Source organism: Giraffa tippelskirchi, chromosome 3 (assembly GCF_054371585.1).
Source record: "Giraffa tippelskirchi isolate mGirTip1 chromosome 3, T2T-mGirTip1v1.2.pri, whole genome shotgun sequence".
Taxonomy (NCBI): Eukaryota; Metazoa; Chordata; class Mammalia; order Artiodactyla; family Giraffidae; genus Giraffa; species Giraffa tippelskirchi.
The window spans coordinates 49007455-49031069 of NC_137277.1; the positions used below are offsets into that span (position 1 = coordinate 49007455).

A 23615-nucleotide genomic window follows, 5' to 3' on the forward strand; every position below is an offset into this window, starting at 1 on the left:
ATTCTCTTTAAATTCATCCAAGTTGTTGCATGCATCAATATTTCCGTTCATTTTTATTGTTGAGTAATATTCCATTATTGGATATACTATTGTCTGCTTAACCAGTCACCCACTGAAGGACATATGGACTATTTTTGCTTTTTAGCTGTGATAGAGATTTTTGAACATAAGGCTTCATTTCTCTGGGATTAATGCCCAGGAATGCTGGATGGCATGGTGTTTGGAAGTTTAGTTTTTAAAGAAATTGTTAAACTATTTTCTAGAGTGGTTATACCCTTTTGCATTCTCACAGGCAATATAGGAATGATCCAGTTTCTCTGCATCCTTGCTAGCATTTGGTGTTATTTTCTGTTTTAGCCATTTGATAGGTGTGTTGTGATATCTCATGAGTTTAATTTGCATTTCCCTTGTGACTAATGTCAAAAGAAAATTCAGGGAGCTTTACTTGATATGGATATTTTATTGGGCAAGAAACAAATTATTCCTGAACAGGGAGACCTCAAACCACAAGTGATTCCAGCAGTTTATTATAAACATGAATGAATTCATTGTTTTCTACTGTGATTAGTTTGTAGAAATTTACTTTCATTTTCATTGCCAAGCTTACTTTTTTTGTAGCTTATTAGCTAGAATACTGTGAGGTCATGTTGACATGAAGAAAGCATAGATTTTGTTTAAGGTCAGGCAGCATTTCAGGGAAATCAGAGCAGTGTTACAGTTTGGTGATGTGACTGTGAGCCTGTGGTCTGGGGATATATATATTCAGAGTGCAGCCTCCATATTGGTGTTTCTTTAATGATGCTAGACATATTTTCATGTGCTTACTTGCTGTCCTTACATTCTCTTCGAAGAAGTGTCTGTTTCTATCTTCTGTCCATTTTCTTGTTGGATTTTTTTTCGTTATTTTACTGTGAGAGAGTTAAAGCTTAGGCAGTCCAGGGCCCTTTAAGGAGGAGGTGAACTTTCTCCCTCTTGCTTTCCTTAAGCCTTGTGCAACAATGTATCTTGCCCAAGAACTGGCCTTTCTTTAGGAGCTAATGATCACACAGCACAATGTCTTACTGGTGGAAATGCTTTTCTTTGACTCCATGTTAATAATTAAAATTGTAACATCTTGCCTGGGAGCCTATTTCTCAGCAACAATATATCTCCCCCAGAAACACTTTGCCTGAAACAGGTTCCTTCTGGCTAACCTTGAACTGAAGTTCTCTCAGGATGTATGCCTTGGGAAAGGGTCTAATGGAATTTGTACATCCTTGAAGTGTTGTTTTTATCTATTCTCAGCAGTCAGTTGAAAAGTATATAATGCACTGTTTCAACTAGTGAGGCAAGTACTCTGCTACCTGCTTCTAGTGCCTTTTGGTGGAGGCTTACTCTGTCCTTTTACTATAATAAAACCGTTACACAAAGCTCTTGAGTGATTGTGTCTTTTGGGTCCCAGAGTGAAATTTTCTCCTTCAGAGACCACAGATACTGACACCGTTCACCATAAACTATCAACTGTTGAGTGTCACGAGATCTTTATATATTCTGCATACTAATTGTTTGTTGGATGTGTGGTTTGCAGATATTTTCTGTCAGTTTTTGTCTTGTTTTTTAGTCTGTTCAGGCTACTGTAACAAAATATGAGAGATTGGATAGCTTATAAACAACAGAAATTTATTTTTCCCAGTTCTAGAGGCTGGAAGTCCGAGATCAGAGTGGCAACATAGTCGACCATAGCACTTAGGCATATTTATCTGGGTGTTTTTCTAGGTTCTCTGTTCCAGTCCATTGATGTAAGTGTCTACTAGTCTTGATTATGATAAGTGTGTAATATGATTCCTCCTATGTTTTCTCCAACATTGTTACAGTAAAATACACATAAAGTTTGCCATGTTAACTATTTTTAAGTGTATAATTTAGTGGTATTAAATATATTCACATTGTTATGCAGCCATTTACCACCATCCATTCTTGTAACTCTTTTCATTTTGTAAATCTAAAACTATACTTACTGTACAATAACTCCCCATTCTTCCCTCCCTCCAACCCCATGCATCCACCTTATACTTTAGGTCTTTGTGATTTTGACTATTCTAAGTACCTCATGTAAGTAGAAGCATACGGTCTTTGTCTTTGTGATTGGTTTATTTTCACTAGCATGAAGCTCAAGGTTTATCCATGTTGTAACATATTGAAGAATTTGCTTCCTTTTAAGACTAACGTCCATTGTGTGTACATACCACATTTAGCTTATCCTTTTGTTGGTCTGTGGACACTTGGGTCGCTTCTATGTTTTAGCTGTTGTGAATGAAGTTGCTATGAATATGGATGTACCAGTATCTCTTCTAGACTCTGTTCTCAATTCTTTGGGATATATACTCAGAAATGGAATTGCTGAGTCATATGGTAATTCTATTTTGATTTTTTGAGGAACCTCCATACTATTTTCCACAGAAGCTGTACCGTTTTTTTCCCAGCAACAATACAGAAAAGTTTCAGTTTTTCCACATCCTTGCAACACTTGTTTTTTGTTGTTGTTTTTAATTATTTGACTGTGTTTTTTAGAGGAGTTTTAGTTTTATAAAAAAGTTGACTGGAAAGCACAGAAATTTCCGATATACCTCCTTCCCTCCTCCAGTATACAGTTTCCTCAACATCCTATATTAGTGTGGTACATTTGTTATAATTAGTGAAATTAGTGAGTCAATATTGATACATTTCAATGAACTAAAGTTCATAGTCTACATTAGGATTCAATCTTTTGAGTTGCATGTCCTATGTGTTTTGACATTCTATGTTTTTCGATAGGAGCCATAGTAATGAGTGTGAAGTGAAATCTCATAGTCTTGATTTGCATTTCTCATGATTAGTGATGTTGAGTATCTTTTCATGGGCTTATTGGCCATTTGAATATCTTTGGAGAAATGTCTGTTCTTTGCCCATTTTTGAATTGAGTTTTTTGTTGTTGAGTTTTAGGAGTTTCCTGTTTATTTTGGACATGAATCCCTTATCATATATGTGATTTACAAATATTATCTCCCATTCTGTGGGTTGCCTTTTTATTCTGTGGGTTGTGTCTCTTAATATACACATTTTAAAAATTTTCTTGAAGTCCAGGTTGTCTATTCATTCTTTTGTTAACTGTGCCTGATGTCATATTCAAGAAATCATTGCAAAATCTGGTGTCACGAAGTTTCTGTTCTATGTTTTCTACTAAGAGTTTTATTGTTGTAGGTCTTACATTTTGGTTCTTGATCCATTTGGAGTTAATTTTTGTATATGGTGTTGACTAAGGGCCCAGTTTTGTTGATGACCACCATTTGTTGAAAAAGACTGTCGTTTACCCAGAGAACGGTCTTAGCACCTTCATCAAAAATCATTTGTCCTGTATATACAAGAGTTCATTTCTGGCTTTCTGTTCTTTTCCACTGGTCTATATGCCTTACTTTATGCCAGTGAAAGTGAAGTGCAAGTCGCTCAGTCATGTCTGACTCTTTGCGAGTCCATGGATTATACAGACCTTGGAATTTTCCAGGCCAGAATACTAGAGTGGTAGCCGTTCCCTTCTCCAGGGGGTTTCCCCAACCCAGGGATCGAACCCAGGTCTCTTGCATTGCAGGCGGATTCTTTACCAGCTGAGCCAAAAGGGAAGCCCACTTTATGGCAGTACTATTACTGTTTTGATTACTGTAGTTTGGTAGTAGGTTTTGAAATCTGGAAGCTTGAGTCCTCCAGTTTTGTTGTTCTTTTTCAAGATTGCTTGGCTATTCAGGGTCCCTTGAGGTTCTGTATGAATTTTAGGATGGGTTTTTTTTATTGCTGCAGTAATCTCATTGGGATTTTTATAGGGATTTCTTTTGTAGATTGCTTTGGGTAGTATTAACATTTTAACAATGTTAAGTCTTCCAATCCATGAAACATGGATTATGTTTCTATTTATGACTTCTTTAATTTCTTTCAGCACCATTTTGTATTTTTCTTTGGCATCATTCCATAACTGGGATAAATCTTTGGAGAAAACCATTGTTAAGTGAAAAAAATCAAACACAGAAGGAAACATTTATGTAAAATTTTAAAATCTAGAGGTTATGACATTCATGAATTATATAAACATATACAGAAATAAAAGGAAACAAAAGTGAATTTGTGACAGTGTTAATTTCTGGGGAAATAGAGGAAGAAAATTATAACTGTATTATTAAAGTGTTTTTTTTTTTTCAAGTGTTCATATAGCTGCTGGGGCTTCCCAGGTGGCATAGTGGTAAAGAATCTGCCTGCCAGTGCAGGAAACACAAGAGACATGGGTTCGATCCCTAGGTCAGAAAGATCCCCTGGAGAAGGAAATGGCAACCAACTCCAGTATTCTTGCCTGGGAAATTCCAGAGGAGCTGGTGGGCTACAGTCTGTGGGGTCACAAAGAGTCAGACATGACCAAGCGCGCACACGCACGCGCACGCACACACACACACACAGCTGCTGTGTAGTATTATGTTGCATGAAAATATATATATTCTTCTGTTGATGGACATTTAAGTTGATCCCAATTTTTTGCTTTCTGTATTGAGTTTATTGATTTCTAAGTGTTCATTATGTATTCTGGGTTCTAACCTTTGTGGTTATTTGTGCTGTCAATATGTTCTTCTAGACTTTGGCTTATTAACTTTGTCAATGGTGTCATATTTTGTAGAAATATGTATCTGATGGATAAATCATTTCTTTTATGGTTTGAGCTTTTTGTGTCTCATCTAAGACATAATCCAACCCAGAGGTAATACTGATTGATATTCTCCTGTATTTTCTTATTAAAAAATTAAAATTTTTATATATAGGTCTTTAACCTACCTGGTGGAGAAGGCAATGGCACCCCACTCCAGTACTCTTGCTTAGAAAATCCCATGGACAGAGGAGCCTGGTAGGCTACAGTCCATGGGGTCGCTAAGAGTCGGACACGACTGAGCGACTTCACTTTCACTTTTCCCTTTCATGCACTAGAGAAGGAAATGGCAACCCACTCCAGTATTCTTGCCTGGAGAATCCCAGGGATGGTGGAGCCTGGTGGACTGCTGTCTGTGGGGTCGCACAGAGTCGGACATGACTGAAGCGACTTAGCAGCAGCAGCAACAACCTACTTGGAATTGTTCTTTGGGTATCAGTATGATGCTGAAGGGCCTAATTTTATTATTTTCTATTTGAATAGACGGTTGTCTCCCAAATCATTTATCAGTAGCCCATTCTGTACTTGTTGATTTCTAAGATTACTCCTGTAGTGCCTCATTTCTTTATATGCTATCATTTAGTTTTTAAGTTCTTTCATTTGTCTCATTGCTATATGTGTCTATACCTGCATCAGTAAATGTCTTACTGTTTTAAATGTTCTAACCCAAGATAATCCTTTATCTAGTGGAGTGGAGCCTCTGTTGTTCTTTTAAAGAGTTATGGCTATTCATGGCCACATCCCCTTCAGTATGAATTTTGAGATCAGTTGGTCAAATTCCATGTAAAACCTGTAGGGATTTTGATCAGAATTGACATTTTCACTCATTTAGTCTTGCTGTCGCATCTCTCTACTTGCTCAGGTTTTCAGTAGCCTTGAGTATCTTTCAACTGGGGGTTAACTTATTTATGCTTTAGTCTTTTTAGTAGTTTATTGAACGTATCTCAGATTTCTGAGTGGGTTTTTTTTTTTTTTTTTTTTGCTGTGTTATTCATTCACTGTATAGGTAAGGATTGGTATCTCTTAACCTTTCAGTTTATGTAGATTTCAAAAGAAAGCATAAAATTAGGCTGTATGACATATATAAAGTTACTTTTAAGGAGTAGGAGACACAATGCCATTTAGAAAGTTTGAATCTTCTTGAAGAACGGAATTGTGTAGAAAGGCAATGTGGATAATAACATCTTCTTTCATTCTTTGTTATTTATGTGGAATATCTCATTTTGTCTTTTAGCCTGTTTGATTTGAGTGATTTCTTCTGTGTTCTATGTTATTGAACATAAGTAAGAACAAGTTTTGATTTGGGTAAACTAAGTCAAAATTTAAAAAGAAATTTAATCCCTTACCACAGAAAAGAAATGGTAATTATGTGACATGACAGAGGTATTAGTCAATGCTATGGTGGTAATCATTTTTCAATATATAAAGAAGTGTAACAAATAAGCGTGTTACCCACCTTAAACTTATACAATATTATATGTCAAATTATCTCAGTAAAACTGGAAAAGATAAGGAACTGATTACATTATAGTGGGAGAAGGAGAAATATAATATTAGGACTATGGCACTAATTTTTAGCAGCAAGAAAACCACACTGTGATTAAAAATAAGTATGCATGGCCACCACCATCTAGGATTTAGAATAGAGAGTGTTAGTAATTAAGTGATATTACTTGTAACTTCAGTTGTAAAGTACTGGAAACTATAAACCTGCCAGGTTGCTAGTATTCATTGAACAGGTATGTGTCTGAGCATATGAATAGACAGAAAAAAACTTCTAAAGCAATTTTAAGTCTGAATTTGGTGGTGGTTGTTGGTAACTGGACAGGCAGCATAGCACAATGATGGAGAAAGTGGATTTTGGAACCAGAAGCTGCCTGGTTCTAATCCTGGCTCTGTCATTGCCAGTAATGAGTGAGATACTTAACCATTTTCTACTTCAGTTTCCTCATCTGTAAAATTATAATAATAGGAGCACCTACTGCATAGGTTTATTATAAGGGTCAATTAATTGATACATGTAAAGCACTTAGAAAAGTCCCTGGAACTTAGTACAGACTTCATAAGTATTTGTTCTTATTAAGGTCTTATTATTAATCATTATCAGAATTATCTCTAATTCTGATGACCTTACGTATATTGAGAATTATGTTATACAAATGACTAGTTCTATGGCTGACGTATGGGAGGAACACAATGAAATGATATCTGTATTACAACTATTGTGTTCTTTTTTCTTATCTAGTTGCTTAATTCTGTATTTGAAGAATCTTGTTTCAGAAAAAAATGGAATCATTACTGTTTTTGAAAGTATTCTATTCTGTCATCAGTATCACTTCTAATGTTAAAGATAATTATTTTAAAATAGCTGCTGTTCATTTACTCATATGTGCTAAACAGTGTTCCAGGCACTTTACATATATTGTATTACTTCTAGACCTTAAAACAGTTTTCCACGGTCTCAGTAAAGGTTCAGAACAAGAAGGTATTTTGGAAAAGTTCAAAAGAAATACTTTTTTTTTAATTTGAGGGAAATACTAACATGATTTCTATTAAAGAAAAATCAGACAAAATATACTTTTAAGGTGAAAAAACTTAAAAGCCTGGAGGTAAAGAGGGCATTTCATTTTGATAAAAGATTAAATTTTTCAGAAAGATATTAGTTTGTATGCATCTAATAACCTGGCCTCAAAATGTGTAAGATAGAAACTGACAGAAAGATAAGGAGAAATAGACAAGTTCACAATCAGTAAAGATACACATTTAAACGAGCTTCTTAACAAAATTGATTAATGGATAATAGGATACTGTGTTCAACAATTGCAAAACACTTTTTTTTTGGCCACACAGTGTGGCATACAGGATCCTAGTCCCCCGACCAGGGATCAAACTCATGCCCCAGCTTTGGGAGCATGGAGTCTTTATCACTGGATCACCAAGGAAGTCCTCAAAATTATTTTCTTTTTAAGCAAACATGGAATATTGAAATTGAAATACGCTGGGCCATAGCAAATCTCAAGCAATTCAAAAGATTGAATTCTTACAAGGTAGGAGTCCCTGTAAGACTCCTGTGTTGGGAAACCATTTGAGATTTGTAGGCAGAAGTTTAAGATGGGGCTTTCCTAGTGGCTCAGTGACAAAGAATCCACCTGCCAATGCAGGAGATATGGATTCAATCCCTGGTCTGGGATGATCCCACATGCCTCGGAGCACCCAGGCCCATGTACCTCAACTGTTGAGCCTGTGCTCTAGAGCCTGGGAGCTGCAAATCCTGAGGCCTGCACACCCTAGAGTCTATGCTCCACAACGGGCGAAGCCATCGCGGTGAGAAGTGTGTGTACTGCCTCTAGAGAGTAGCCCCTGCTTGCCACAACTAGAGAAAAGCCCTCACAAAAGCAAAGACCCAGCACAGCCAAAAATAACATCTTTTCTTTTTTAAAGAATTAAGGTGACTTTTCAAGCTTTTTCTCTCCAGTAATATTAAGTGGTTTGGGTTTAAGGATAAGAAAAAGTGATTAGTTGACTAACAAGAATGAAGTCGCAGGTGACCATACCAAGGAAGCCAGAGGTAGGGGAGCTAAGGATGTTTACAAGGATACTTAATATTGAATCCTGGAGTCTAAGCTGAGCAAGAAGAGTAGTGAGGACATGATGAGCATGATGGATGGTGGGAAAGTGGAAAGATAAATGGATGGGAGGTAGATATTAATGAAATAAAAGAATTGCTGGAGAGCATGAACTGGAAGAATAGAAAGTGGTGGTCAATTATTGGCATGGTTAAAATCAAGATTTTGGAGATGATGCAGCTACTGGGCCAGATGAGCAGGGCGATGACCATGGAATGGGAAACTAGAGTGGTATGTTGAACATGATTGTGACAAGGAGACCTGAAACGCCAGTGTTAGATGAGTCATCCACATGATTATTGACCATAACCAGGAGCAGTGTAAGAGTAGAATGGACCATAGCAAGGTTTTGAAGTTGAAGAGTGAGGAAGTCGATGGTGTAAACAGGGTAGGAGAGTAAATAATGAAGTCTGATTGCAAGAAATTAAAATGTGTTCAGGTTTTTGAAGGAAAAGAGAAGAGAAAAGGGGTTTAGCACCAAGGAGAATATTGTCCATTTACAGGAAATGTTGGAAGAAAAGTAGCAATCTCCAAGTGAGAGGGCTTCCAGGGACAGCCAAGTTTCAAGTTAGGGAACTGAAGAACCTGAAAGGTTCTTTCAGGGAGAAGGTTGAAGGATAGAGACATTTTCACTCAGGAAAAATTAGCTGTTAACCATCATTTCCATTGTCACCATCATTATGATTCATATTAAGTTTTGTGGTTAGCTCTTGTGCAGTGCTACTCTTCTGGACACTTCAGTAAACTTTATACTATTGTATTGATATGTCATTTATTATTCATTAAATATATATTTTTTTCTGTAAAAGTTTGGCTACCAGGGGTATAATAATGAATATCAAAATATTCATTATCCTATCATACGTGCTGGAAATACGTGTTTAATCTCATTTGTGGAATAACTGCCGTATGCCAGGCTCTTATCTATTGCTAGAAATACAAAGACATGTAAGATATGACACCTCAAACGTATGGATCAGTGAGCTCACCAGATATAACTTGTGTGTGTGTGTGCTTTCTGACACACCCAGTCTGAAAGATTTTTTTTTTTTTTGAAGAAGAAGAAACAACTTTATTGAGGTATAATTTAGGTTCCATATTTAAATTGTACAGTTCAATGATCTTTTAAGAAAAGTTTATTTTTAAATGTGCAACAGGCTCCAAGACAACACTTCATTCTAGATATGGGTGGCAATAGATGTTATGGCAGGGAACCCAGATGCTTAAACAGGAATGGAATTGAGGATCACTTCAATGACCTTCATTAAACTTACCTAGTTGTGCAACCATCACCACAGTCAAGTTTTGTAACATTTTTATCTCCCCAATAAGATTCTTCTTACTAATTAACAGTTAGTGATGATTCCCATTCTTACCCCTATGGTCAGTAGCTCAGTCATATCCTATTTGTGACCACATGGATTCCTCTATGGAATTTTCTAGGCAAGAATACTGGAGTAGGTTGCCATTTCCTTCTCCAGGGTGAAAGATTTTATACACACATCCTCAGACTGTTAGCAGTGGTGGTCCTCTCAAAGACATGAAGGCAGGGGAAGAGGCAAGATATTAAGGGGGGCTTTTCATTTTTAGCCTGTGTCCTTTGAATCTTCTATTAAAATTAATTAATACAGGACTTCCCATGTGGTCCAGTGGTTAGGAATCTGCCTGACAATGCAGGGGACACAGGTTCCATCTTCCCTCCCTGGTCCGGGAAGATTCCACGTGGCACCAGGCAGTTAAGCCCGTTCACCACGACTACTGAAGCCCGAGCACCCTAGAGCCCGTGCCCTGTGAGGGAAGCTACCACAATGAGAAGCACACACCACCAGCTAAAGAGTAACCCCTGCTTGCCTCAACTAGAGAAAGTCCTCGCACAGCAATAAAGACCCAGAACAATCAAAAATAAATAAAATTTAAAAAAATAATAAGCTATGCTTTATTAAAAATGCATTTATATGGTTTGTTAATTAAAAATAGGAAAAGTTATGGAAGCTACAGTTCTTCTTTGTAATAGTTAAAGGAAAAAGTTGTGGGAACTTGCCTGGCGATCCAGTAGTTAAGACCCCATGCTTCCACTGCAGGGGGCACAGGTTCCATCCCTGGCCAGGGAACTGATCCCACATGCTGCGTAGCACAGCCAAAAAAAAAAAAGGAGAAATTGTGTTTTTTAAGCCTAAGTCTTTGTCTGTTGTTTTTAGGCAGGGATCCCAATGGGACCAATACCAGCAGGAGGAATGCCTTACCTGGGACAAGCACCATTCCTGGGAATGCGTCCTCCAGGCCCACAGTACACTCCAGACATGCAGAAGCAGTTTGCCGAGGAGCAGCAGTAAGAAACCTCAGGATGCAAGGATAAAGATACATGATAGCAATTAAGTTTAAAATGGTCAAATAATCTGTAGTGCAGATTTGAAGAGGAAACAGTCACAGTGCCCTTAAAGCTCTTTAAAATGCTCTTATTATTTAAAAGTTTAAAGCCAGAAGGGACCTTAGAGATCCTAGAATTCAATCCACTGGCGTTACATCTGGGGAAAATGAAGTCCAAAGAAATAAGCAACCTGTCATCCCAGGCTACACAGTTACTGGAAAAACCTGGGCCCAAGTGCAGGCCTCCTGATTCCCAGAGCCATTGCTCTTTCTCATGTATGATACTGACTCCCCAAGTAGAAGTTTCTTTTTTGTATGTAGAGGAAAGAGTATGTTTATTTTGTCTACCTCCCTGTTTGTTTTTTTATATATATATATACTTGGAATGTAGAATGTTGTCTCCTACTGTTGCAAATTAGACAAGAAGTAAGTTCACGTCTATAATTTAGGTAAATCATTTTTTAGATTTATTTCATATATTTGGAAATTAATATAGTGGAGACATAGGATTATCTTCAGAAAATTAGATACAATTATCAGTGAAGTTTTTAGTTCTAGAAATGCAAGATGACATTGCTGAAACTGTTAATAGAAGAAGTATTAATCTAACAGTTAATAATCCCCGAAGCGGGCTCTTTACTGGTTGTTTTTCCTTTAGAAAACGATTCGAACAGCAGCAAAAGCTCTTAGAAGAAGAAAGAAAAAGACGCCAGTTTGAAGAGCAGAAGCAAAAGCTCAGACTTCTGAGTAGCGTGAAACCCAAGGTAACGTACTCCGCCCCACAGCACGCCCCCGTGCATGCCTCTTCTCACTCATTTAGTGGGTTTTGTCACCGGGACACCAGCCCAGGCTGTAGGTGTGGTTGATTGATTTTCCATTTGTCTTAAGCCCAAAAGTGAAGGACTTTTCTTTTTCTGTAAAGAGACTTTATTGTTGAAGGGAATGAGATGTCAGTCATTATCTTCTCGACCCATGTGTACTACCTTTGGAGTGCTTATAACCTTTTCTTGGGAAGCATTAACACTGGAGACTTAATATCGAACACCTATACTGTAAAGCAGGGGTCCCCAGCCTCTGGGATCTAATTCCTGATGATCTGAAGTGGAGCTGATGTAATAGAAATAAAGCGCATAATAAATGTCATGTGCTTGAATTGTCCTAAAACAATCTCTGCCTTCTCCATCGCCCCACCCCACACACACACCTCCCATCCCCGTCTGTGGAGATATTGTCTTCCACCGTCCCTGGTGCCAAAAAGGTTGGGGACCACCGCCCTAAAGTATTTTTAAATGGGCCTTTTAATAATATTTTATGGAATATTGTCTTATTTTGCTGTGTGTCAACGTTTTTCTGACTTGGAGAATTCACTGCCTGACATATGTGGTAAAAATATTGGAAATAGTTGAATATCCTCAGTTCTCTTTCAACTTGTGTGGATTTAGGACAAAGTGTTAGAGGTAAGTGAAGAAATATGTATACATTTATTGTCTCTCAGACAGGAGAGAAGAGTAGAGATGATGCTTTGGAAGCCATAAAAGGAAACTTAGATGGATTTTCCAGAGATGCTAAGATGCACCCTACTCCAGCATCACACCCTAAGAAACCAGGTAGTTTTAATTTTAATTTTCTTTTGATGGAAGATGATTGAAGTCCCTGTGTTTTTAACTGACCGTTATATGTGTGTGTGTGTGTTCAGTTCAGTTCAGTTGCTCAGTCGTGTCCGACTCTTTGCGACCCCATGAATTGCAGCACGCCAGGCCTCTCTGTCCATCACCAACTCCCGGAGTCTACCCAAACCCATGTCCATCGAGTCAGTGATGCCATCCAACCATCTCATCCTCTGTCGTCCCCTTCTCCTCCTGCCCCCAATCCTACCCAGCATTAGGGTCCTTTCCAATGAGTCAACTCTTCGCATGAGGTGGCCAAAGTATTGGAGTTTCAGCTTCAACATCAGTCCTTCCAATGAACACCCATTCTTCCTTCAAGCTAAGTACAGATTTAGATGTTTTAAAATTTATAGTGGATTAAGAGCTCTGGTCTTGGAGAAGTCAGTGGCACCCCACTCCAGTACTCTTGCTTGGAAAATCCCATGGATGGAGGAGCCTGGTAGGCTACAGTCCATGGGGTCGCTAAGAGTCGGACATGTCTGAGCGACTTCACTTTCACTTTTCCCTTTCATGCACTGGAGAAGGAAATGGCAACCCACTTCAGTATTCTTGCCTGGAGAATCCTAGGGACGGCGGAGCCTGGTGGGCTGCCGTCTATGGGGTCGCACAGAGTCGGACATGACTGAAGCGACTTAGCAGCAGCAGCAGCAGCAGCAAGAGCTCTGGTCTAGATAACTGTCTTGGGAGGGAAAAACCTTCTTGTCTTCTAGTAAATGTCAGTATGTCAACTTTACTTGTAAATCTTCTGTATAAATAAGTATGTTAACATTAGTAAAATCCATTCACTCAAAGCAAATGTAGTAAATGAGTTTACTATTGCATTTTTATTATTTTAAATTAATTTTAGTTTTTATAAACTAGTGAACTAGTTCAGGTTTTACTCGACGTGATTAAACTTACAAATTTTCTCAATGATTCCTTTAAAAAGTCATGGATTTAATAATTTTCTTGTGAAATTTTAGTTTTTTCTTTGTAGCAATGAAAATACATTTCTTTGTAGTTTTTATTTTTATTTCATTATTTTTTATATTCCTTCCATTATGTCATCATCAAATAAGCAAAGGAAAACTACCTGACAAAGCAGAGTAAAGAAAATTCGGGGGCGGGGGAGCAGGGGGCGGGATTGCACGTGTGTTAAACATGTAGCAGTTGAAATGAATCTTATCTTCACATAGCTATTACCACATCCTTTTTTAAAATTTGAAATTTTGACATTTTATTCTTAGCTAATTTCAAGATTAACATACCATTAATGGGTGAATAGTTTTCATAATTCAGCTAAATACTATTTTTTCCTAGCATATATCACATTGACAAATTTTATCTTAAACCTTTATCGTATCTTTTATAGGTGATATCAGGAAGAAATAATCTAATATTGGCACAGTAATGAGTTTTTGACTTTCTGGGACAGCTTTGCCTCTGTCCGTTAATTTCACTTGTTAGATTATATACTCAGGTTATCATTACAAAACATGTGCCCCAAAGTAAAATATATACTAAGATTGAAAAGGGAATGGATATTAGTGATCAGAATGAGTTCAGAAAGGAAAAGCATACCTAAAGGTGAAAATTATAAGCTGAATAAGCTAGTCAATAAATCATTGACGTATAGTCATTGGAATGGTAAAACTGGACCCAGCATGGAGCTTAGAAAAAGAAGAAGAAGGTAGAGAGGGATGGCCATTGTCAGGTCACATACTGTTCTATCCATATAGAATGCCTCGTTTGGGCAACAAAGTATAGTTTAACAACCTCACAGGTTAAATAATAAATTGGAGTTTTGATGTTCAGTTAATCTCTTGAGTTCATTCAGCATGCATGCAGTTAGCTGTTTCTAGTTAACTGCTTCATGCTTAGCTAGAAAAATACCTTTTTCTGAAGCAAGCCCAAGGAATTACCAAAGCTTCTCCAGCTAGGATCTTAAACCTAGGCCTAAAGCACCTAATGAGTTTCCAGCGTTTTTCCACCAAAGACATCTTTTAATTTTCGCCCATAGACTGTTTATCTTAAAATAGTGAATATACAAACTGTATCACATAATTTTTATACTTCTTATTAATCATATATATATAGCTATGAGTTTTTAAGCCAAAATATATACCACATAGAATTAAAATAATTCCAGTCAAATGCAAAGAAATATTGGTATAACCTAAAAAAAAAATTGGTTTAGCCCAAATAGGATCCATCTAAAAATATTCATAGTAGCTCTCAGTTTTCCATTATTGCTATTTTCTAGCAATAATGATTGGAGAACCGAAACTGAGACCTTAAGTACACACTCTCAGACACTCAGTAACCATTATTGGGAGGGTTGGGATTCATTATGACATGGCTTTTTTCTTTTTTATTCATTTTTTATAATCATTTTGCATTTTCCATAGAACTTTAATGCTTCCAGGTTTTATTTCATGGATCCAAAAGAGAAGCACATAGTGTCCCCATTTTTCAAATGCTGCTGCTGCGAAGTCGCTTCAGTTGTGTCCGACACTGTGCGATCCAATAGACGGCAGCCCACCAGGCTCCGCCGTCCCTGGGATTCTCCAGGCAAGAACACTGGAGTGGGTTGCCATTTCCTTCTTCAATGTATGAAAGGGAAAAGTGAAAGTGAAGTCGCTCAGTCTTGTCCGACTCTTGGCGACCCCATGGACTGCAGCCTACGAGGCTCCTCCGTCCATGGGATTTTCCAGGCAAGAGTACTGGAGTGGGTTGCCATTGCTGTCTCCGTTTTTCAAATGAGGGCTTTTTAAAAAAAGGCAAAAAACTGCTCCTTGTGACATTAGACTTTAGTATTAATAAATGTTATAGCAATTCAAAGTTTGCAATGTGAAGAAGCAATAATAATAGTATGTGAATGAGCCTTATATTAACCCTAATCCCTGTAGAGAGGTTTATTACATAAGTGAATCTCACAGTAAAAAGCCATAGTGACATTTGTATCTTTTAGAGGCAGAGTTCTTTTAAACATAGCTCTTAGCTAGGGTTTATTTTTTTAAGTTGGCTACTAAGTTATTTGACTTAACACTTTATGGTGTCCTAATTTTGGTGCCTCTCACAAGAAAGCATCACTTTGGTAATGTGTTTGATGTTCTTGTTGCCCCTGTAATTTTCATTCCCTGAATAGTAGCTTTCATCCTTATATGAAATATGAACTATGCTAAGTGTATCAATTAGGCATGATTTATCAAAAATTAGAAGTATGTGTCATGCATTGTTTTTTACTGGCCTAATGAAATTTAGTCTTATCAGCATATATCTCTAAAATGTATTCAGCAGCATATAGGTAGATTTTCTTATTTATATTGGTTTGAGAAAATATTATCCAGATAAACAGATCAGTTGAGTTTTAAAAGTAATCACCACTTTGATGTAAATTACTAGTGGTCTCAAGGAAAAAAATTAGTGCTATCCTAATAAAAGAAGGAAAGAAATTTTGAATTTTACAGTTTTCTTCTTTTGAACCAAATGCAAAATAGCTATAAAACCTCTTTTTTAAAAAGACCAAAAAGTTATTTATAGATAGACATCAAAGTGTTTTGCATTCATTGTATGATTCCATTTGACTGTTGTTACATGTGATTTCTTAGTCACCTCTGCTGTTCATGGTTCAGTATATTCTTCTGGAATTGTGCTACATCTCAGTTTCTTTTCCCCTGTTAATTTTCATTTCTGTGTGTTTCATTGCCATTTTCCGTTTTGCAGATTATCCCACATCATCTCATTCTTCTAAAACTGTCTCCCCATCACCTGCCTTTCTTGATGAAGAAGAATTCAGTGACTTTATGCAGGGGCCTGTTGAAGTTCCCACATGTGGGCCTTCCTCCACTTCCCAGCCTTTTCAGTCTTTCCATTCCACCACCCCACTTGGCCAGTTGCATGTACAGAAGGCTGGAGCACAGCCTCTGCCTCCAGGTCAGAGTCCAGTGTCTGTTGCCTTACATGGTGTCCCTGGGCAAATTCCTTGTTTCTTTACTCCTTCAGCCTCATACAATGTGCAAGAAACAGGTAACTCCTAAGCTCTTAATGAAAGTATTTTGAAAAATCTAGGAAAATTTATTTTACTTACATAAGTAGAATAATACAGTAATGTTGGCAAAGAAATGTGGGCCTGAATATGTGAGTACTATTGAAATTCACCAAAATAAGACTCTAGATAAGACTCGAGATTTTTTTTAAATCTGTGGGGCCTCACGTTCTGAAAAAGTGATTTGAAATTTCTGTTGCTAAATTTGGGACCTTTTTTTTTTTTTTTAATTAAAAAAGTATGCTAAAACATTTACAGGAGACTTGGAAAATACAGAAAAAAGTTACATACAGTTCCACTAAATATTACAGTTATTTTTAAGTAAATAAATTAAGATTTTTTGTTAAAAGTTTCAGTACCAAGCTCTCAAAAATTAATAGAATGAATAGACCGAAAAATAGAGGTATATAGTAGACCTGAAAAGCACTGTGAACCAATTCAACAATTAAGATTTATACGGTTTTCATACAACAGCAGGATACAAACTCTATTCATATTTCCTGAACTGTAAACCAGGAGACACTGGGACATATCCAGGGAGATATAAAGCAAGCTGAAAGAAAACAAGATACAAAAATTTCATGGTCTAAAGGTATTGAAAGGATACAGAGTCTGTTCTCTTATCACTGAAATTATATTAGAAATCAATATCAAAAGTTATTTGAAAATAACCCATGTATTTTCAAGTACGCTGTGACATTTACCAAAACTAGCCTTTGAAAGCCTCAAGAAAGTTAAAAGACTGAAAAAACACAGAGGCTGATTGCAGAGAAGAAACATTTAAATGAGAAATTAATATCAAAATGAGAATTAATATCAAAGATTACTTTAAAAACCCCATGTATTTAGAAATTAAATGCCCGCTTTTAAATGATAGGTGTATCTAAGAAGTTAGGATCCATTTAAGCCACCTTAGAACTTTAAGAACAAACGATTTCTTCAGAAGGCGACTCTTGTTTGGGGAAATACCCACGATCATTTTCTTAAGAGTGATGAGCCAGGGAAAGCTGCTTTAGAAAGTGCTCTCTGGTTCAGTGATAAAGCACGTGGAGGTTCAGAAGCCCAGGGTCTCCATTTACTATCAGTTTGTCCTTGGACAAATCTTTGAACATTTCTGTACCTCGGTTTTAATCACATGTGGGAGCGAGGTATGAGGGGGCACTTACTCTGTCTTGAGATGTAGAATAGTGCCGAGAGTCAGTGCTCGTGTCACTGCTCTTAGCTGACATGTTCTTGTCCACACTTTCTCAATTGACAGATGCAGAAATAGGCAATAGGCTATAGAAGTGTCTGTATCTTGTGTAGGTCCCCAAATTTCTAAGGTAATACATCTTCCACTATGCTATTCTACCTACTGTCTCACAGAATTCCTAAGAATCAAAGAAGATAATGATGGTAAAGTTCTCTAAAATCACTGAAGTATCTCAAGTCCTGTACAAATGTGTGGGCTTGAATTATTTCAAAATTTAAATTATATGTGGCAGGGCCTTCCCTTTAGAATCTGGGGGTGGAAATGGATGGTTGAAAAATCAGAAGCTTGCAATAATATACAAATAATACTTCATGCTGTTTGTTTAGGCTCTTCCTTGGAGGAGAAGCTCCTAGTATCTTGTGATTTAAGTACATCTGGGCAGGAACAAATTAAATTAAATACCTCTGAAGTTGGGCACAAAGCCCTAGGCCCAGGTTCCAGTAAGAACCGTCCCAGTTTAATGGCCAATAATGGGGGTGCTGTAGATGGACGTGTAAGTGGTACCACTACCGCAGAGGCAGAAAAGACTTCAGACCAAAACCTGTCCATTGAAGAGAGTGGTGAGCTCATGAAATTTTCAGCAAAAAGTTCATTTAACCAAATGTTGCTCAAATGCTAACACCTTAAGCGTTAATCTTAAAATGAATGCTGCTTGATTTTGCTAATTGAAATTTTGCTTAAAATATATGTAATGCATTCTTTTCTGTAATTAACCCCTATGATTTTGCTCTGAATTCTTTCAACACACTGTTACTCCTTTTAAAAAAATTTTTGATAACCAGTTTTTTAATCAAAATCATTCCTGACTTAAAATATCTTCTTTTATTTTATAAAAACTTTTTCCCCTCTTAAACTTTCTGTTCTTCCTTAAGGTTGAAAAGTTAAAATTTAACTGGAAAAGTCACCAATGAGAATATAGTTTTGCTTCTTTGAAATAAACCGTACACACCGCTGCCTGAAGATCCACATTTTTGTAAATTCAACTTGCAGAGATGAATGTGGAGAACCCAGGAGGCAAACTTTTGGAGGCTATTTTACAGGACAAAGTGAAAAACAAAAAATTTAAATAAAAATGCTATACATCTGAGGCAGCATTGTCATATTCAAGATTTTTAAACATAAGACTTTGCAAAGAAACATTATTAAAAGCTGCAAGTGAAGCTTGGGCAATTTTGGTTTTGTACATGTAATTTTTAAACCATTGCCTATCATGTTTTTGCCTTTAATTTGTAATATATGTGAATGGCACAAGCCTCATATGATCCAGAGTATTGATTTGGTACATCTTAGGATTTTTTTGTTTTCTTTTGTTTGTTTTATGTTTTTATAAAAACATAAACTGTGTTTTTAGTTTATGCCTTAGGACATAGTTCATGTACAAGAGTTGCTTAGAAACCAAATTTTAGTTGAATTGGTGACTTTTTTTTAGTGTCTCCAGCCAGCACTCTTCTTGTAAAAAGCCATGACTCAGTGTGATTTCCACTTCTGTTGCATGGATCATTATATGCATTAGATGATGTTCTTTATCTCCTAGGTGTGGGGGTATTTCCCTCACAGGATCCTGTTCAGCCCAGAATGCCTCCTTGGATTTACAATGAGAGTCTGGTTCCAGGTAAAAAGAGCTTTTTTGCCCAAGATTCCTATCTGGATACTTTACTTCAAATGTTGTAATGTAGTTATAAATGTTTACTCTTGGGGCTACAGAATATGCAGAAGAAATTATAACTTTATTTTTTCTGAAGGAGTACAGAAAATTAAATACAGCTAGTGTTTATGACTGCCTCATATATGAAATAACTATATAAATGAAGGAAAAGTGTTTTGCTATAATGTTTTAATGACCATCATATAACTATTATTTCTAAAAGCTTGTCTTAGATTTACTATGTTTTAAAAGACAGTATCAAAATATAGCATCACCAATTCAGTGGACATGAATTAGAGCAAACTCTGGGAGATAGTGAAGAACATGGAATCCTGACGTGCTACAGTCCACGAGGTCGCAAAGAGTCGGATGCGACTTAGCAACTGAAGCTTTTAAACACATACATAATTTCCTAGCCAAAATATGTGTTCTTGGACCTCTCTAGTGGTCCAATGGTTAAGACTCCCCCTGCCAATGCAGGGGACATGGGTTCCATTCCTGGTCTGGGAGGATCCCACATGCCACAGAGCAACTAAGCCTGTGAGCCACAACTGCTGAAGCCCGCATGTCCTAGAGCCCATGCTCTGCAGCAGAAGAAGCCACCGCAGCAAGAAGCCTGCGTGCAGGAGTGAAGACCCAGCACAGCCAAATAAATAAATACAAATTTACAAAACATATGTTCATATGGCACGCCTACTAACCTTTAATCCATATGTAATGCTAGATGTAAAATTTCTTTTTAAACATTTTTCTCCGTCTACCTTAACCCTACTTTCATCCATCAACTCCTCTAACTAGGGTCACCAGATTCAGCAAATCTGCATACAGAATATCCAGTTAAATTTGAATTTTATATAAACAGCAAATAATTATTTAGAATAAGTATACCCCATGCAATTTTGGCATCCTGTATTTTATACAGCAACCCTATCCCTAACAGCTTTTCCCACTTTGTCCTTTGGAAAGTCCATTTTATTGTGAAAGACTCCCCAGCGAACCCTTCCTTTTTTCAAACACTTACTCTCCTCTCTCACTTCAACTGTAACTGTGTCTTCCTCTGAAGGCTCTGTTCCCAAACACCTTACCCAATGATGTTTTCTCTAATAGCCTCTGCTTCATTGGGACAAGAGAAAGGTGATATGGGTATAATTTGTGCTTCCCACTGCTATTAATATTTGCAGATTAGTTACACCATCATTACAACTTCTTTTTTAAAATCCAAAGTATCTGCTTATACCACCTCTGTCTTACTGCTGTTACTGTCTCCTAGTGAGAAGACTCCCTCTTACCTTTAACCCAAAATCTTCATCTGTAGAACCAAGCTCCAACCTCTCTTCTAAGCTCCAGACCCTAATTGTCTGCTGGACATTTCCACTTGAATATCTTTATAGTAGCTCAAATCCTTGATGTGGCTTCAGTTCTGTTAAAGCAGTTTGATTTATGATTATTCATGTATAAGCATCAATGGCAACAAAAAAGATGAATCATTTGTAATATGTTTACATTTGTAATCTGATCTTTCCTTTAATAGATGCCTATAAGAAAATTTTAGAAACCACAATGACTCCAACTGGAATAGACACTGCTAAACTTTATCCCATCCTGATGTCATCTGGACTTCCCAGGGAAACTCTTGGACAGATATGGGCCTTAGCTAATCGAACCACACCTGGAAAACTGACTAAAGAAGAACTTTATACCGTTCTTGCCATGATAGCAGTAACACAGGTAGACGTTCTTTCGAAGGTTAGGTTTATATTTTAAATATAAACTGAGAGAATATGAACCCTTTTTTCTACAACTTACAGAACTCCTTGGACATTAAAATTTAGGTTATTTTCAGGATAGAGTTCTTCAGAATGTACTGTTTATATGATATGCGTGCTAGCACAATACTCTTTTGTTTAAAGACTTTAATATATTAACATTCTCTGACCTAACTGTAATCCTTTTGAGCTTGAAAATTAGTAATAGATGAAGTTACTGTCTCTGTCCTTTGAAGTCCTTGTCTAAAATTCCTTAGATATAGATAAAGTGTACTCGGTCTGGCAGCAGTTTTTCTCATATTACAAAATCACTGTAAAGGATTTGATTACAGTGAATTAACCAAACTTTGTCAGAGAGTGAAAATGTCAGAATGAGTGTGTGTTGGCCATTTCTTTGCTAAATATTAGATTTACATTAACCTTATAACTTAATTTCTTGTGTCAAACTCCTGAGTTTTGGGAGAGTCAGAGTAGAACACCCCAGGGCTACAGATTTTACATTTAGGTTTCTGTGTCAGATGTGGGCTGTATGTGGTTTGCAGTTTGCTAAAATGTTCCCATTTTCCTCCTGTTCTGTGTAGAGGGGTGTTCCTGCCATGAGTCCCGATGCTTTAAATCAGTTTCCAGCGGCTCCTGTTCCAACGTTAAGTGGCTTTCCTGTGACTTTGCCAGCTGCTGTGAGTCAGCCCACAGGGATGCCGTCAGGCCCTGCAGGCTCCATGCCCCTCACCCTCGGACAGCCAGTCATGGGCATTAACCTTGTTGGGCCAGTCGGGGGAGCTGCAGCCCAGACTTCCAGCGGCTTCATGTCAGCTTACCCTGCAAATCAGGTAGATGAAGAGGCTGTGCATATTCCAAGTTATCTCTGAAAGTGAATCCGAGCAAGTGTTTTTTCCAAGAAATGTAGAAAAGATTGCTGGTTCATGATGGACACTGGCAGTGGAAATTAAGCAGTGTCAATACAACATTGCATTTTTCGTTATTTAAAATGCAAAAGAATTTCTGAAGCCTTCAGATACTTGAATTTTGGCTAAAAATGTGTAGTTCTTTATCATACATATTTTAAACATCAAGTTTAATAAAGCTAGTTAAATCCTTAAGCTGTTTCTTTTGAAAAAGCTGCTAAGCCTGATTAAGATGTTTCAGTTTATTTTTCATTTCTCAGTTTAGCAAAAAAGAATCTTTAAACATATATTTAGTGTTAGTAAGGAGAAGGCAATGGCACCCCACTCCAGTACTCTTGCCTGGAAAATCCCATGGACGGAGGAGCCTGGTAGGCTGCAGTCTATGGGGTCGCTGGGAGTCGGACACGACTGAAGTGACTTAGCAGCAGCAGCAGTGTTAGTAAAAATGTGGGGAAAAGGATTTTTTGGTGCAGCCTTTTTGGAAGGCACGTTTGGCAATAGCTATCAAAATTCTAAATATTCGTGTCTTCTGACCCAGCAGTCATGCTATTAGGAGTCCGTCTCACAGAGCTAATAACATTCAAATGAGCAAAAATATACAAGAATATTTGTTGTAGCATTGTTTGTTAGAGTGAAAATTAGGAATAGCTGCATATCTATCAACCAGAAGAAAAATGTTAAATAAGTTTTGGTTTATCTATACAGTGGTAAACTATTGGATTATTCAGATGAATGTGGTGGATGTACATATACTGCATGAAAAAGATGTCCATGTTATATAATTTCATTTAAGTGCAAAACAATATAGTATAAGCTTGTTTTTCGATAAAACAAATGAACTGTTAACAGTGTTCACTTCCTAGAGCATGGGATTACGAGTCAGTGTTCATAGTTTATACATGTATGTGATAGATTAAAACAAGCTTGTATCACTGTGTCATATACAAACGTGATTAAACTGTTTCATAAAGATGGCAGTTTCTCAATCTATTAAATGTGATTCAGCTATTTAAAAATTATATAAATTAAGTTTAAACCAGTCTTTTACCATTTTTACAAGAGTATTTACGAGTACTAAGCAGCATTCCTGCCTTAAACAGTTGAGCTGATGTTATGTCTAAAGAGTGTTCTTCTAAAAGTAGGTATTTGTACTGAAATGGGAGTGTTTTAAAAGGTTGTCCTCGAGGTTAATGGTTAAAGATTTGTTACTTAGCTTTTTCTTATTGGATGTTTTCTGTTTCAACGTCCTCTATAAACCTAGGTGGTCAAACCAGAAGATGACGACTTCCAGGATTTTCAAGATGCTTCCAAGTCGGGGTCACTTGATGACTCATTCAGTGATTTCCAAGAGTTGCCGGCTTCTTCAAAATCAAATAATTCTCAGCATGGAAACAGGTAGAAAAGAGTTGCATGTCGTTAATACAGTATTTTATAATTGAGAAAGAGGCAGTCCACAATAAGAAGCCTAAGTATAAATAAAGGAATTAAGACTCCTTGCTCTCATGATTTCTAGAGGATTCCCACTGTATTTATACTTTTATTCTCCAAACTTCTCTCCCCTTTGTCCACCTTAAACTTCAGCTTCTACCATTCCTCCCAGTATACACCTACTTGACAGTATTCCTTTCTACTTGTGCTAAACCTGATTTATTACAACTGAG

The 23615-nt window shown here is 37.1% G+C and overlaps 1 protein-coding gene across 50 annotated transcripts in view; it reads left to right on the top strand.

Moving 5' to 3' along the window:
* The window catches only part of SYNRG (synergin gamma), an 84847-nt gene that overhangs the window by 15697 nt on the left and 45535 nt on the right, over nucleotides 1-23615 (top strand). For 19 of the 50 annotated variants that reach the window (XM_081584503.1, XM_081584506.1, XM_081584505.1 and 16 more), the window contains exons 4-12: nucleotides 10524-10654; nucleotides 11351-11456; nucleotides 12188-12299; nucleotides 16065-16274; nucleotides 17965-18198; nucleotides 19173-19250; nucleotides 20815-21011; nucleotides 21631-21879; nucleotides 23216-23349. In XM_081584503.1, the coding sequence (XP_081440629.1) occupies nucleotides 10524-10654; nucleotides 11351-11456; nucleotides 12188-12299; nucleotides 16065-16274; nucleotides 17965-18198; nucleotides 19173-19250; nucleotides 20815-21011; nucleotides 21631-21879; nucleotides 23216-23349 (1451 nt within the window). Of the gene's footprint in view, nucleotides 1-10523; nucleotides 10655-11350; nucleotides 11457-12187; nucleotides 12300-16064; nucleotides 16368-17964; nucleotides 18199-19172; nucleotides 19251-20814; nucleotides 21012-21630; nucleotides 21880-23215; nucleotides 23350-23615 lie in introns of all 50 variants that reach the window. The other 31 variants (XM_081584520.1, XM_081584523.1, XM_081584525.1 and 28 more) reach the window with 3 other exon arrangements.